Source organism: Oncorhynchus clarkii, unplaced genomic scaffold (assembly GCF_045791955.1).
Source record: "Oncorhynchus clarkii lewisi isolate Uvic-CL-2024 unplaced genomic scaffold, UVic_Ocla_1.0 unplaced_contig_10953_pilon_pilon, whole genome shotgun sequence".
Classification (NCBI taxonomy): domain Eukaryota; kingdom Metazoa; phylum Chordata; class Actinopteri; order Salmoniformes; family Salmonidae; genus Oncorhynchus; species Oncorhynchus clarkii.
The window spans coordinates 87,875-105,195 of NW_027261114.1; the positions used below are offsets into that span (position 1 = coordinate 87,875).

General features: G+C 45.4%; 1 protein-coding gene across 1 annotated transcript in view; it reads right to left on the minus strand.

Moving 5' to 3' along the window:
* Positions 1-17,321, minus strand: part of LOC139404904 (serine/threonine-protein kinase Nek11-like) — a 97,381-nt gene that overhangs the window by 65,267 nt on the left and 14,793 nt on the right. The window contains exon 3 of the mRNA XM_071147446.1: positions 2,111-2,276. Within this exon, the coding sequence (XP_071003547.1) occupies positions 2,111-2,276 (166 nt within the window). The remainder of the gene's footprint in view (positions 1-2,110; positions 2,277-17,321) is intronic.

Below are 17,321 nucleotides of genomic sequence, written 5' to 3' on the forward strand. Positions count from 1 at the left end.
GGCTGCCTCTCGGGCTTCCAGCCGCACTGCCGTGCTGCCTCCTCATACCGACGCCTCTCTGCTTTCGCTGCCTCCAGCTCTGCTTTGGGACGGCGATATTCCCCTGGCTGAGTCCAGGGTCCTTTGCCGTCCAGAATCTCCTCCCAAGTCCATCTCTCCAGGTATCGCTGCCTCTCCTGCTGCTGCTGCCTGTTACCACGCTGCTTGGTCCTTGGTTGGTGGGTGTTTCTGTAATGGCATTCCTCCTCCTCTGAGGAGGAGGAGAAGCGAGAAGGATCGGAGGACCAATGCGCAGCGTGGTAAGTGTCCATAACGTTTATTTTAAGATATAAACTGAACACTATGAAATACAAAACAATAAACGTGAACATGAACGAAAACCGAAACAGTACCTTGTGACAACAAACACTCACACGGAAACAAACACCCACAACTCAAAAGTGAAACCCAGGCTACCTAAGTATGATTCTCAATCAGAGACAACTAACGACACCTGCCTCTGATTGAGAACCATACTAGGCTGAACTCAAAACCCCAACATAGAAAAACACACATAGACTGCCCACCCCAACTCACGCCCTGACCATACTAAATAAAGACAAAACAAAGGAAATAAAGGTCAGAACGTGACAGCGTTCATCTCTAGAAGACAGAACGCGTCTCCTTCCTGAGCGTTATGACGGCTGCGTGGTCCCATGGTGTTTATACTTGCGTACTATTGTTTGTACAGATGAACGTGGTACCTTCAGGCGATTGGAAATTGCTCCCAAGGATGAACCAGACTTGTGGAGGTCTACAATTATTTTCTAATAATACATAAAAAAAAACTGAAACCATATCATGACCAAGACTTGGCATCTATAAGGTCTTATTTATGCATAATGTAAGCAATGACATGAGATAAATATATATTAGATACACACACAAAACTAGTCAAAATAATGATTTTGATTTTCCCATAATGTCAAGCAAAGAGGCACTGAGTTTGAAGGTAGGCCTTGAAATACATTCACAGGTACACCTCCAATTGACTCAAATGGTGCCAATTAGCCTATCAGAAGCTTCTAAAGCCATGACATCATTTTCTGGAATTTTTCATGCTGTTTAAAGGCACCGTCAACTAAACTTCTGACCCACTGGAATTGTGATAAAATGAATTATAAGTGAAATAATCTGTCTGTAAACAATTGTTGTAAAAATTACTTGCGTCATGCAGAAAGCAGATGTCCTACCCGACTTGCCAAAACTATAGTTTGTTAACAAGAAACTTGTGGAGTGGTTGAAAAACAAGATTTAATGACTCCAGCCTAAGTGTATGTAAACCTCCGACTTCAAATGTATATGCATATTCTTGATACCATTTGAAAGGAAACACTTTGAAGTTTGTGGAACTGTGAAATTAATGAAGGAGAATATAATTAGATCTGGTAAAAGATCATACAAAGAAAAAAACGTTTTTTTTGTTTTTCTGTACCATCATCTTTGAAATGCAAGAGAAAGGCCATAATATATTATTATTAAATTTAGATTTTGACCACTAGATGGCAGCAGTGTATGTGCAAAGTTTGAGACGGATCCAATGAACCATTGCATTCTGTTAAAAATGTTGTATCAAGACTGCCCAAATGTGCCTAATTGGTTTATTAATAACTTTTCAAGTTCATAACTGTGCACTCTCCTCAAACAATAGCAAGGTAGCTACTGTAAATTGGTCAGTGCAGTTCGATTAACAAGAATTTAACCTTTCTGCCAATATCAGATATGTCTATGTCCTGGGAAATGTTCTTGTTACTTACGACCTCATGCTAATCACATTAGCCTACGTTAGCTCAACCGTACCGAGGGGGACCCACCAATCCTGTAAAGGTTATTAACCACTTCACATGTTTCTGACAGAAAATAACAACTGAGAATGCAGTGGCAAGGTACACATGATCCCTGCCCAAGGTCAAACGAGGAAACTGAAAACGGACCGATGGCGGAGAATATTTCCTCACTGAAGCCAGTCCAACTGACAGAGGGAACTCGAGAATGAATGCATTATTCAAGGTTGTGGATGAGATTGCAACAGCACAAAAGATTCCAAGAGATCTGGAGACATCAGTCCTACCTCACAGTACTCAGTGATGATGCAGAAGGAGTCTCTATGCAGAAAGCTGCTGTAGAAAGTGATGATGGCTGGGTGGTGGAGCTGGGACAGGAGCTGAGCCTCCTGGGAAGCCTGGACTGTCTCGTTAGGACGCAGGTCCCCCAGAGGGATCTCCTTCAGCACCTTACTAGGGATCAAAGGTCAGACGGCAAAGGAGAGAGAAAGGTTATAGTAAGGGGTTTTTCCAAAATGGGCAACACATGTACGTAGTAGCAAGTTATTTTTATTTTTTATTTAACCAAACAAGTCAGTTAAGAACAAATTCTCATTTACAATGGCAGCCTAGGAACAGTGGGTTAACTGCCTTGTGCAGGAGCAGAATGACAGATTTTTATCTTGTCAGCTCGGGGATCTAGCAACCTTTCGGTTACTGGCCCAACTCTCTAACCACTAGGCTACCTGCTGCCCATATATCAATATAGAGTATTAGGGAGTGCAAATGTGAAAAGCTGGCAATAGACGTAAGTTGACCACCGTACCCCAATTATCATCCTGGGCAGGGACAGGGAACATCATTCAGACAGATCGTTTAAAATGTATGTTTTCTCCCGTCCCCTGTCTGGTCCTGGGTACATACACACATGTACGCTACCTCTCCTCCTCTCTACCTCTCCTCCTCTCTTCCTCTCCTCCTCTCTATCGCTCCTCCTCTCTACCTCTCCTCCTCTCATCCTCTCCTCCTCTCCACCTCTCCTCCTCTCTACCTCTCCTCCTCTCTATCGCTCCTCCTCTCTACCTCTCCTCCTCTCATCCTCTCCTCCTCTCCACCTCTCCTCCTCTCTACCTCTCCTCTCTACCTCTCCTCCTCTCTATCGCTCCTCCTCTCTACCTCTCCTCCTCTCATCCTCTCCTCCTCTCCACCTCTCCTCCTCTCTACCTCTCCTCCTCTCTACCTCTCCTCCTCTCTATCGCTCCTCCTCTCTACCTCTCCTCCTCTCTATCGCTCCTCCTCTCTACCTCTCCTCCTCTCTTCCTCTCCTCCTCTCTACCTCTCCTCCTCTCTTCCTCTCCTCCTCTCTATCGCTCCTCCTCTCTACCTCTCCTCCTCTCTTCCTCTCCTCCTCTCTACCTCTCCTCCTCTCTACCTCTCCTCCTCTCTTCCTCTCCTCCTCTCTACCTCTCCTCCTCTCTTCCTCTCCTCCTCTCTACCTCTCCTCTCTACCTCTCCTCCTCTCTACCTCTCCTCCTCTCTACCTCTCCTCCTCTCTACCGCTCCTCCTTTCCTCCTCTCTATCGCTCCTCCTCTCTACCTCTCCTCCTCTCTACCTCTCCTCTCTATCGCTCCTCCTCTCTACCTCTCCTCCTCTCTACCTCTCCTCCTCTCTATCGCTCCTCCTCTCTATCGCTCCTCCTCTCTTCCTCTCCTCCTCTATACCTCTCCTCCTCTCCACCTCTCCTCCTCTCTACCTCTCCTCCTCTCTACCTCTCCTCCTCTCTACCTCTCCTCCTCTCTTCCTCTCCTCCTCTCTACCTCTCCTCCTCTCTATCACTCCTCCTCTCTACCTCTCCTCCTTTCTACCTCACCTCCTCTCTACCTCTCCTCCTCTCCACCTCTCCTCCTCTCTACCTCTCCTCCTCTCTACCTCTCCTCCTCTCTTCCTCTCCTCCTCTCATCCTCTCCTCCTCTCTATCGCTCCTCCTCCTCTCTATCCTCTCCTCCTCTCTCGCTCCTCCTCTCCACCTCTCCTCCTCTCCACCTCTCCTCCTCTCTCCTCTCCTCCTCCTCTCCCCGTCTACCTCTCCTCCTCTCTTCCTCTCCTCCTCTCTACCTCTCCTCCTCTCTATCGCTCCTCCTCTCTACCTCTCCTCCTCTCTACCTCTCCTCTCTATCACTCCTCCTCTCTACCTCTCCTCCTCTCATCCTCTCCTCACCTCTTCCTCTCCTCCTCTCTACCTTTCCTCCTCTCCTCCTCTCTACCTCTCCTCCTCTCTATCGCTCCTCCTCTCTACCTCTCCTCCTCTCTACCTCTCCTCCTCTCTATCGCTCCTCCTCTCTACCTCTCCTCCTCTCTACCTCTCCTCCTCTCCTCCTCTCTACCTCTCCTCTCTACCTCTCCTCCTCTCTACCTCTCCTCTTCTCTTCCTCTCCTCCTCTCTACCTCTCCTCTCTACCTCTCCTACTCTCTTCCTCTCCTCCTCTCTAACTCTCCTCTCTACCTCTCCACCTCTCCTCCTCTCTACCTCTCCTCCTCTCTATCGCTCCTCCTCTCTACCTCTCCTCCTCTCTTCGTCTCCTCATCTCTACATCTCCTCCTCTCTACCTCTCCTCCTCTCTACCTCTCCTCTTCTCTTCCTCTCCTCCTCTCTACCTCTCCTCTCTACCTCTCCTCCTCTCTTCCTCTCCTCCTCTCTAACTCTCCTCTCTACCTCTCTTCCTCTCTTCCTCTCCTCCTCTCTACCTCTCCTCCTCTCTATCGCTCCTCCTCTCTACCTCTCCTCCTCTCTTCATCTCTTCATCTCCTCCTCTCTACCTCTCCTCCTCTCTACCTCTCCTCCTTCCATACCTTTAAGGAGCTCATCAGGCCCCACTCAGAGAAAGGACTGATCTGTCGCAGCACAAAGAACCTCTGGCTAAATTGGTCCTCAGGTCATTGATGTGAAGTCTACGTTCTCATTCAGTCTCTCTCTATTCAGCTTCCTACTTCACTTTCTCTCACCTTCTGCAAAGGTTGGGCAGCGGAAACGCATTGTCCTAAATGACATCCTGCTATGCTGCTCTGAGACTGAGAGATCCTTAGGCTTCTGATATGATTAACCAAAACACATGGCCCTAACTATGACACATGTTGGGTTGGGTTGGCATCCAGGGTTAGTGTGGTTGGTGAAATGTGTTCCATCTGGTGTTGCATCTTCTCAGCTCTCTTCACAGGTTCCCGGTGGCAGCAGTCAAGACATTTAAGACCTGACTTCCACTTTCTTCCTTCCTGCCGGAAAACATATTTTACACCCTCTTCTGTTGGCTCTCTGCAATGAGTCATGGTCAAGCTGGGCTGTGTCTGATAGTCGGTCAGATTATTTGTCTTCCTGGAATGAAATGATCGTCTGCAGATTGAGAGTGTTCCTTGACTTCTTGTTAATGTCTGCATAGGTGTGGGCTTACTGTTGTTCTGAGCTAGCCAGTGATCCCAGGTTGAAGTAACTTCCGGGTCACTACCACATCAGTGGGCAGGGCTGAGAGGTCATCCAGGAGACAGTGGAGGGATGGGATCATTCATGACAAAGCTGTGGTTTGATGTACTACATGGCCAACACTGTCTACGACTGCTGTTTGTGGAGATTTCCAACACTGTCTAAGACCGCTGTTTGTGGAGATTTCCAACACTGTCTAAGACTGCTGTTTGTGGAGATTTCCAACACGGTCTAAGACTGCTGTTTGTGGAGATTTCCAACACTGTCTAAGACTGCTGTTTGTGGAGATTTCCAACACTGTCTAAGACTGCTGTTTGTGGAGATTTCCAACACTGTCTAAGACTGCTGTTTGTGGAGATTTCCAACACTGTCTAAGACTACTGTTTGTGGAGATTTCCAACACTGTCTAAGACTGCTGTTTGTGGAGATTTCCAACACTGTCTAAGACTGCTGTTTGTGGAGATTTCCAACACTGTCTAAGACTGCTGTTTGTGGAGATTTCCAACACTGTCTAAGACTGCTGTTTGTGGAGATTTCCAACACTGTCTAAGACGCTGTTGGTGGAGATTTCCAACACTGTCTAAGACTGCTGTTTGTGGAGATTTCCAACACTGTCTAAGACTGCTGTTTGTGGAGATTTCCAACACTGTCTAAGACTGCTGTTTGTGGAGATTTCCAACACTGTCTAAGACTGCTGTTTGTGGAGATTTCCAACACTGTCTAAGACTGCTGTTTGTGGAGATTTCCAACACTGTCTAAGACTGCTGTTTGTGGAGATTTCCAACACTGTCTAAGACTGCTGTTTGTGGAGATTTCCAACACTGTCTACGACTGCTGTTTGTGGAGATTTCCAACACTAAGACTGCTGTTTGTGGAGATTTCCAACACTAAGACTGCTGTTTGTGGAGATTTCCAACACTAAGACTGCTGTTTGTGAAGATTTCCAACACTGTCTACGACTGCTGTTTGTGGAGATTTCCAACACTGTCTAAAACTGCTGTTTGTGGAGATTTTCAACACCGTCTAAGACTGCTGTTTGTGAAGATTTCCAACACTGTCTAAGACTGCTGTTTGTGGAGATTTCCAACACTGTCTAAGACTGCTGTTTGTGAAGATTTCCAACACTGTCTAAAACTGCTGTTTGTGGAGATTTAAGACTGCTGTTTGTGGAGACACACTGTCTAAGACTGCTGTTTGTGGAGATTTCCAACACTGTCTAAGACTGCTGTTTGTGGAGATTTCCAACACTGTCTAAGACTGCTGTTTGTGGAGATTTCCAACACTGTCTAAGACTGCTGTTTGTGGAGATTTCCAACACTGTTGAAGTCAGCTGGTTGAGGAGATTTCCAACACTGTTGAAGTCAGCAGGTTGAGGAGATTTCCAACACTGTCGAAGTCAGCTGGTTGCGGAGATTTCCAACACTGTCGAAGTCAGCTGGTTGAGGAGATTTCCAACACTGTTGAAGTCAGCTGGTTGAGGAGATTTCCAACACTGTCGAAGTCAGCTGGTTGCGGAGATTTCCAACACTGTCTGAGACTGCTGTTTGTGGAGATTTCCAACACTGTCTAAGACTGCTGTTTGTGAAGATTTCCAACACTGTCTAAGACTGCTGTTTGTGGAGATTTCCAACACTGTCTAAGACTGCTGTTTGTGGAGATTTCCAACACTGTCTAAGACTGCTGTTTGTGGAGATTTCCAACACTGTCTAAGACTGCTGTTTGTGGAGATTTCCAACACTGTTGAAGTCAGCTGGTTGAGGAGATTTCCAACACTGTTGAAGTCAGCAGGTTGAGGAGATTTCCAACACTGTCGAAGTCAGCTGGTTGCGGAGATTTCCAACACTGTCGAAGTCAGCTGGTTGAGGAGATTTCCAACACTGTTGAAGTCAGCTGGTTGAGGAGATTTCCAACACTGTCGAAGTCAGCTGGTTGCGGAGATTTCCAACACTGTCTGAGACTGCTGTTTGTGGAGATTTCCAACACTGTCTAAGACTGCTGTTTGTGAAGATTTCCAACACTGTCTAAGACTGCTGTTTGTGGAGATTTCCAACACTGTTTAAGACTGCTGTTTGTGGAGATTTCCAACACTGTCTAAGACTGCTGTTTGTGGAGATTTCCAACACTGTCTAAGACTGCTGTTTGTGGAGATTTCCAACACTGTTGAAGTCAGCTGGTTGAGGAGATTTCCAACACTGTTGAAGTCAGCTGGTTGAGGAGATTTCCAACACTGTCGAAGTCAGCTGGTTGCGGAGATTTCCAACACTGTCGAAGTCAGCTGGTTGAGGAGATTTCCAACACTGTTGAAGTCAGCTGGTTGAGGAGATTTCCAACACTGTCGAAGTCAGCTGGTTGCGGAGATTTCCAACACTGTCTAAGACTGCTGTTTGTGGAGATTTCCAACACTGTCTAAGACTGCTGTTTGTGAAGATTTCCAACACTGTCTAAGACTGCTGTTTGTGGAGATTTCCAACACTGTCTAAGACTGCTGTTTGTGGAGATTTCCAACACTGTCTAAGACTGCTGTTTGTGGAGATTTCCAACACTGTCGAAGTCAGCTGGTTGAGGAGATTTCCAACACTGTTGAAGTCAGCTGGTTGAGAAGATTTCCAACACTGTCGAAGTCAGCTGGTTGCGGAGATTTCCAACACTGTCGAAGTCAGCTGGTTGCAGAGATTTCCAACACTGTTGAAGTCAGCTGGTTGCGGAGATTTCCAACACTGTTGAAGTCAGCTGGTTGAGGAGATTTCCAACACTGTCGAAGTCAGCTGGTTGCGGAGATTTCCAACACTGTCTAAGACTGCTGTTTGTGGAGATTTCCAACACTGTCTAAGACTGCTGTTTGTGGAGATTTCCAACACTGTCTAAGACTGCTGTTTGTGGAGATTTCCAACAATGTCTAAGACTGCTGTTTGTGGAGATTTCCAACACTGTCTAAGACTGCTGTTTGTGGAGATTTCCAACACTGTCTAAGACTGCTGTTTGTGGAGATTTCCAACACTGTCTAAGACTGCTGTTTGTGGAGATTTCCAACACTGTCTAAGACTGCTGTTTGTGGAGATTTCCAACACTGTCTAAGACGCTGTTGGTGGAGATTTCCAACACTGTCTAAGACTGCTGTTTGTGGAGATTTCCAACACTGTCTAAGACTGCTGTTTGTGGAGATTTCCAACACTGTCTAAGACTGCTGTTTGTGGAGATTTCCAACACTGTCTAAGACTGCTGTTTGTGGAGATTTCCAACACTGTCTAAGACTGCTGTTTGTGGAGATTTCCAACACTGTCTAAGACTGCTGTTTGTGGAGATTTCCAACACTGTCTAAGACTGCTGTTTGTGGAGATTTCCAACACTGTCTACGACTGCTGTTTGTGGAGATTTCCAACACTGTCTAAAACTGCTCTTTGTGGAGATTTCCAACACTAAGACTGCTGTTTGTGAAGATTTCCAACACTAAGACTGCTGTTTGTGGAGATTTCCAACACTAAGACTGCTGTTTGTGGAGATTTCCAACACTAAGACTGCTGTTTGTGAAGATTTCCAACACTGTCTAAGACTGCTGTTTGTGGAGATTTCCAACACTGTTTAAGACTGCTGTTTGTGGAGATTTCCAACACTGTCTAAGACTGCTGTTTGTGGAGATTTCCAACACTGTCTAAGACTGCTGTTTGTGGAGATTTCCAACACTGTTGAAGTCAGCTGGTTGAGGAGATTTCCAACACTGTTGAAGTCAGCTGGTTGAGGAGATTTCCAACACTGTCGAAGTCAGCTGGTTGCGGAGATTTCCAACACTGTCGAAGTCAGCTGGTTGAGGAGATTTCCAACACTGTTGAAGTCAGCTGGTTGAGGAGATTTCCAACACTGTCGAAGTCAGCTGGTTGCGGAGATTTCCAACACTGTCTAAGACTGCTGTTTGTGGAGATTTCCAACACTGTCTAAGACTGCTGTTTGTGAAGATTTCCAACACTGTCTAAGACTGCTGTTTGTGGAGATTTCCAACACTGTCTAAGACTGCTGTTTGTGGAGATTTCCAACACTGTCTAAGACTGCTGTTTGTGGAGATTTCCAACACTGTCGAAGTCAGCTGGTTGAGGAGATTTCCAACACTGTTGAAGTCAGCTGGTTGAGAAGATTTCCAACACTGTCGAAGTCAGCTGGTTGCGGAGATTTCCAACACTGTCGAAGATTTCAGCTGGTTGCGGAGATTTCCAACACTGTTGAAGTCTGGTTGAGGAGATTTCCAACACTGTGGAGATTTTGCGGAGATTTCCAACACTGTTGAAGTCAGCTGGTTGAGGAGATTTCCAACACTGTCGAAGTCAGCTGGTTGCGGAGATTTCCAACACTGTCTAAGACTGCTGTTTGTGGAGATTTCCAACACTGTCTAAGACTGCTGTTTGTGGAGATTTCCAACACTGTCTAAGACTGCTGTTTGTGGAGATTTCCAACAATGTCTAAGACTGCTGTTTGTGGAGATTTCCAACACTGTCTAAGACTGCTGTTTGTGGAGATTTCCAACACTGTCTAAGACTGCTGTTTGTGGAGATTTCCAACACTGTCTAAGACTGCTGTTTGTGGAGATTTCCAACACTGTCTAAGACTGCTGTTTGTGGAGATTTCCAACACTGTCTAAGACGCTGTTGGTGGAGATTTCCAACACTGTCTAAGACTGCTGTTTGTGGAGATTTCCAACACTGTCTAAGACTGCTGTTTGTGGAGATTTCCAACACTGTCTAAGACTGCTGTTTGTGGAGATTTCCAACACTGTCTAAGACTGCTGTTTGTGGAGATTTCCAACACTGTCTAAGACTGCTGTTTGTGGAGATTTCCAACACTGTCTAAGACTGCTGTTTGTGGAGATTTCCAACACTGTCTAAGACTGCTGTTTGTGGAGATTTCCAACACTGTCTACGACTGCTGTTTGTGGAGATTTCCAACACTGTCTAAAACTGCTCTTTGTGGAGATTTCCAACACTAAGACTGCTGTTTGTGGATTTCCAACACTGTCTAAGACTGCTGTTTGTGGAGATTTCCAACACTGTTTGTGAAGATTTCCAACACTGACTGCTGTTTGTGGAGATTTCCAACACTGTCTAAGACTGCTGTTTGTGGAGATTTCCAACACTGTTTGTGGAGATTTCCAACACTGTCTAAGACTGCTGTTTGTGGAGATTTCCAACACTGTCTAAGACTGCTGTTTGTGGAGATTTCCAACACTGTCTAAGACTGCTGTTTGTGGAGATTTCCAACACTGTCTAAGACTGCTGTTGGTGGAGATTTCCAACACTGTCTAAGACTGCTGTTTGTGGAGATTTCCAACACTGTCTAAGACTGCTGTTTGTGGAGATTTCCAACACTGTCTAAGACTGCTGTTTGTGGAGATTTCCAACACTGTCTAAGACTGCTGTTTGTGGAGATTTCCAACACTGTCTAAGACTGCTGTTTGTGGAGATTTCCAACACTGTCTAAGACTGCTGTTTGTGGAGATTTCCAACACTGTCTAAGACTGCTGTTTGTGGAGATTTCCAACACTGTCTACGACTGCTGTTTGTGGAGATTTCCAACACTGTCTAAAACTGCTCTTTGTGGAGATTTCCAACACTAAGACTGCTGTTTGTGAAGATTTCCAACACTAAGACTGCTGTTTGTGGAGATTTCCAACACTAAGACTGCTGTTTGTGGAGATTTCCAACACTAAGACTGCTGTTTGTGAAGATTTCCAACACTGTCTACGACTGCTGTTTGTGGAGATTTCCAACACTGTCTAAAACTGCTGTTTGTGGAGATTTCCAACACCGTCTAAGACTGCTGTTTGTGAAGATTTCCAACACTGTCTAAGACTGCTGTTTGTGGAGATTTCCAACACTGTCTAAGACTGCTGTTTGTGAAGATTTCCAACACTGTCTAAAACTGCTGTTTGTGGAGATTTCCAACACCGTCTAAGACTGCTGTTTGTGGAGATTTCCAACACTGTCTAAGACTGCTGTTTGTGGAGATTTCCAACACTGTCTAAGACTGCTGTTTGTGGAGATTTCCAACACTGTCTAAGACTGCTGTTTGTGGAGATTTCCAACACTGTTGAAGTCAGCTGGTTGAGGAGATTTCCAACACTGTTGAAGTCAGCTGGTTGAGGAGATTTCCAACACTGTTGAAGTCAGCTGGTTGCGGAGATTTCCAACACTGTCGAAGTCAGCTGGTTGAGGAGATTTCCAACACTGTTGAAGTCAGCTGGTTGAGGAGATTTCCAACACTGTCGAAGTCAGCTGGTTGCGGAGATTTCCAACACTGTCTAAGACTGCTGTTTGTGGAGATTTCCAACACTGTCTAAGACTGCTGTTTGTGAAGATTTCCAACACTGTCTAAGACTGCTGTTTGTGGAGATTTCCAAAACTGTCTAAGACTGCTGTTTGTGGAGATTTCCAACACTGTCTAAGACTGCTGTTTGTGGAGATTTCCAACACTGTCGAAGTCAGCTGGTTGAGGAGATTTCCAACACTGTTGAAGTCAGCTGGTTGAGAAGATTTCCAACACTGTCGAAGTCAGCTGGTTGCGGAGATTTCCAACACTGTCGAAGTCAGCTGGTTGCGGAGATTTCCAACACTGTCGAAGTCAGCTGGTTCAGCTGGTTGAGAAGATTTCCAACACTGTCGAAGTCAGCTGGTTGCGGAGATTTCCAACACTGCAGCTGGTTGCGGAGATTTCCAACACTGTCGAAGTCAGCTGGTTGCGGAGATTTCCAACACTGTCTAAGACTGCTGTTTGTGGAGATTTCCAACACTGTTGAAGTCAGCTGGTTGAGGAGATTTCCAACACTGTTGAAGTCAGCTGGTTGAGGAGATTTCCAACACTGTCGAAGTCAGCTGGTTGCGGAGATTTCCAACACTGTCGAAGTCAGCTGGTTGCGGAGATTTCCAACACTGTTGAAGTCAGCTGGTTGAGGAGATTTCCAACACTGTTGAAGTCAGCTGGTTGAGGAGATTTCCAACACTGTCGAAGTCAGCTGGTTGCGGAGATTTCCAACACTGTCTAAGACTGCTGTTTGTGGAGATTTCCAACACTGTCTAAGACTGCTGTTTGTGGAGATTTCCAACACTGTCTAAGACTGCTGTTTGTGGAGATTTCCAACAATGTCTAAGACTGCTGTTTGTGGAGATTTCCAACACTGTCTAAGACTGCTGTTTGTGGAGATTTCCAACACTGTCTAAGACTGCTGTTTGTGGAGATTTCCAACACTGTCTAAGACTGCTGTTTGTGGAGATTTCCAACACTGTCTAAGACTGCTGTTTGTGGAGATTTCCAACACTGTCTAAGACGCTGTTGGTGGAGATTTCCAACAATGTCTAAGACTGCTGTTTGTGGAGATTTCCAACACTGTCTAAGACTGCTGTTTGTGGAGATTTCCAACACTGTCTAAGACTGCTGTTTGTGGAGATTTCCAACACTGTCTAAGACGCTGTTGGTGGAGATTTCCAACACTGTCTAAGACTGCTGTTTGTGGAGATTTCCAACACTGTCTAAGACTGCTGTTTGTGGAGATTTCCAACACTGTCTAAGACTGCTGTTTGTGGAGATTTCCAACACTGTCTAAGACTGCTGTTTGTGGAGATTTCCAACACTGTCTAAGACTGCTGTTTGTGGAGATTTCCAACACTGTCTAAGACTGCTGTTTGTGGAGATTTCCAACACTGTCTAAGACTGCTGTTTGTGGAGATTTCCAACACTGTCTACGACTGCTGTTTGTGGAGATTTCCAACACTGTCTAAAACTGCTCTTTGTGGAGATTTCCAACACTAAGACTGCTGTTTGTGAAGATTTCCAACACTAAGACTGCTGTTTGTGGAGATTTCCAACACTAAGACTGCTGTTTGTGGAGATTTCCAACACTAAGACTGCTGTTTGTGAAGATTTCCAACACTGTCTACGACTGCTGTTTGTGGAGATTTCCAACACTGTCTAAAACTGCTGTTTGTGGAGATTTCCAACACCGTCTAAGACTGCTGTTTGTGAAGATTTCCAACACTGTCTAAGACTGCTGTTTGTGGAGATTTCCAACACTGTCTAAGACTGCTGTTTGTGAAGATTTCCAACACTGTCTAAAACTGCTGTTTGTGGAGATTTCCAACACCGTCTAAGACTGCTGTTTGTGGAGATTTCCAAAACTGTCTAAGACTGCTGTTTGTGGAGATTTCCAACACTGTCTAAGACTGCTGTTTGTGGAGATTTCCAACACTGTTTGTGGAGATTTCCAACACTGTCTAAGACTGCTGTTTGTGGAGATTTCCAACACTGTTGAAGTCAGCTGGTTGAGGAGATTTCCAACACTGTTGAAGTCAGCTGGTTGAGGAGATTTCCAACACTGTCGAAGTCAGCTGGTTGCGGAGATTTCCAACACTGTCTAAGTCAGCTGGTTGAGGAGATTTCCAACACTGTTGAAGTCAGCTGGTTGAGGAGATTTCCAACACTGTCGAAGTCAGCTGGTTGCGGAGATTTCCAACACTGTCTAAGACTGCTGTTTGTGGAGATTTCCAACACTGTCTAAGACTGCTGTTTGTGAAGATTTCCAACAATGTCTAAGACTGCTGTTTGTGGAGATTTCCAACACTGTCTAAGACTACTGTTTGTGGAGATTTCCAACACTGTCTAAGACTGCTGTTTGTGGAGATTTCCAACACTGTCGAAGTCAGCTGGTTGAGGAGATTTCCAACACTGTTGAAGTCAGCTGGTTGAGAAGATTTCCAACACTGTCGAAGTCAGCTGGTTGCGGAGATTTCCAACACTGTCGAAGTCAGCTGGTTGCGGAGATTTCCAACACTGTCTAAGACTGCTGTTTGTGGAGATTTCCAACACTGTTGAAGTCAGCTGGTTGAGGAGATTTCCAACACTGTTGAAGTCAGCTGGTTGAGGAGATTTCCAACACTGTCGAAGTCAGCTGGTTGCGGAGATTTCCAACACTGTCGAAGTCAGCTGGTTGCGGAGATTTCCAACACTGTTGAAGTCAGCTGGTTGAGGAGATTTCCAACACTGTTGAAGTCAGCTGGTTGAGGAGATTTCCAACACTGTCGAAGTCAGCTGGTTGCGGAGATTTCCAACACTGTCTAAGACTGCTGTTTGTGGAGATTTCCAACACTGTCTAAGACTGCTGTTTGTGGAGATTTCCAACACTGTCTAAGACTGCTGTTTGTGGAGATTTCCAACAATGTCTAAGACTGCTGTTTGTGGAGATTTCCAACACTGTCTAAGACTGCTGTTTGTGGAGATTTCCAACACTGTCTAGATTTCCAACACTGTCTAAGACTGCTGTTTGTGGAGATTTCCAACACTGTCTAAGACGCTGTTGGTGGAGATTTCCAACACTGTCTAAGACTGCTGTTTGTGGAGATTTCCAACACTGTCTAAGACTGCTGTTTGTGGAGATTTCCAACACTGTCTAAGACTGCTGTTTGTGGAGATTTCCAACACTGTCTAAGACGCTGTTGGTGGAGATTTCCAACACTGTCTAAGACTGCTGTTTGTGGAGATTTCCAACACTGTCTAAGACTGCTGTTTGTGGAGATTTCCAACACTGTCTAAGACTGCTGTTTGTGGAGATTTCCAACACTGTCTAAGACTGCTGTTTGTGGAGATTTCCAACACTGTCTAAGACTGCTGTTTGTGGAGATTTCCAACACTGTCTAAGACTGCTGTTTGTGGAGATCTCCAACACTGTCTAAGACTGCTGTTTGTGGAGATTTCCAACACTGTCTACGACTGCTGTTTGTGGAGATTTCCAACACTGTCTAAAACTGCTCTTTGTGGAGATTTCCAACACTAAGACTGCTGTTTGTGAAGATTTCCAACACTAAGACTGCTGTTTGTGGAGATTTCCAACACTAAGACTGCTGTTTGTGGAGATTTCCAACACTAAGACTGCTGTTTGTGAAGATTTCCAACACTGTCTACGACTGCTGTTTGTGGAGATTTCCAACACTGTCTAAAACTGCTGTTTGTGGAGATTTCCAACACCGTCTAAGACTGCTGTTTGTGAAGATTTCCAACACTGTCTAAGACTGCTGTTTGTGGAGATTTCCAACACTGTCTAAGACTGCTGTTTGTGAAGATTTCCAACACTGTCTAAAACTGCTGTTTGTGGAGATTTCCAACACCGTCTAAGACTGCTGTTTGTGGAGATTTCCAACACTGTCTAAGACTGCTGTTTGTGGAGATTTCCAACACTGTCTAAGACTGCTGTTTGTGGAGATTTCCAACACTGTCTAAGACTGCTGTTTGTGGAGATTTCCAACACTGTTGAAGTCAGCTGGTTGAGGAGATTTCCAACACTGTTGAAGTCAGCTGGTTGAGGAGATTTCCAACACTGTCGAAGTCAGCTGGTTGCGGAGATTTCCAACACTGTCGAAGTCAGCTGGTTGAGGAGATTTCCAACACTGTTGAAGTCAGCTGGTTGAGGAGATTTCCAACACTGTCGAAGTCAGCTGGTTGCGGAGATTTCCAACACTGTCTAAGACTGCTGTTTGTGGAGATTTCCAACACTGTCTAAGACTGCTGTTTGTGAAGATTTCCAACACTGTCTAAGACTGCTGTTTGTGGAGATTTCCAACACTGTCTAAGACTGCTGTTTGTGGAGATTTCCAACACTGTCTAAGACTGCTGTTTGTGGAGATTTCCAACACTGTCGAAGTCAGCTGGTTGAGGAGATTTCCAACACTGTTGAAGTCAGCTGGTTGAGAAGATTTCCAACACTGTCGAAGTCAGCTGGTTGCGGAGATTTCCAACACTGTCGAAGTCAGCTGGTTGCGGAGATTTCCAACACTGTCGAAGTCAGCTGGTTGCGGAGATTTCCAACACTGTCTAAGACTGCTGTTTGTGGAGATTTCCAACACTGTTGAAGTCAGCTGGTTGGGGAGATTTCCAACACTGTTGAAGTCAGCTGGTTGAGGAGATTTCCAACACTGTCGAAGTCAGCTGGTTGCGGAGATTTCCAACACTGTCGAAGTCAGCTGGTTGCGGAGATTTCCAACACTGTTGAAGTCAGCTGGTTGAGGAGATTTCCAACACTGTTGAAGTCAGCTGGTTGAGGAGATTTCCAACACTGTCGAAGTCAGCTGGTTGCGGAGATTTCCAACACTGTCTAAGACTGCTGTTTGTGGAGATTTCCAACACTGTCTAAGACTGCTGTTTGTGGAGATTTCCAACACTGTCTAAGACTGCTGTTTGTGGAGATTTCCAACAATGTCTAAGACTGCTGTTTGTGGAGATTTCCAACACTGTCTAAGACTGCTGTTTGTGGAGATTTCCAACACTGTCTAAGACTACTGTTTGTGGAGATTTCCAACACTGTCTACTGCTGTTTGTGGAGACTGCTGTTTGTGGAGATTTCCAACACTGTTTGGTGGAGATTTCCAACACTGTCTAAGACTGCTGTTTGTGGAGATTTCCAACACTGTCTAAGACTGCTGTTTGTGGAGATTTCCAACACTGTCTAAGACTGCTGTTTGTGGAGATTTCCAACACTGTCTAAGACTGCTGTTTGTGGAGATTTCCAACACTGTCTAAGACTGCTGTTTGTGGAGATTTCCAACACTGTTTGTCTAAGACTGCTGATTTCCAACACTGTTGACTGCTGTTTGTGGAGATTTCCAACACTGTCTACGACTGCTGTTTGTGGAGATTTCCAACACTGTCTAAGACGCTGTTGGTGTAGATTTCCAACACTGTCTAAGACTGCTGTTTGTGGAGATTTCCAACACTGTCTACGACCGCTGTTTGTGGAGATTTCCAACACTGTCTAAGACTGCTGTTTGTGGAGATTTCCAACACTGGACTAAGACTGCTGTTTGTGGAGATTTCCAACACTGTCTACGACTGCTGTTTGTGGAGATTTCCAACACTGTCTACGACTGCTGTTGGTGGAGATTTCCAACACTGTCTACGACTGCTGTTGGTGGATATTTCCAACACTGTCTAAGACTGCTGTTGATGGAGATTTCCAACACTGTCTAAGACTGCTGTTGGTGGAGATTTCCAACACTGTCTAAGACTGCTGTTTGTGGAG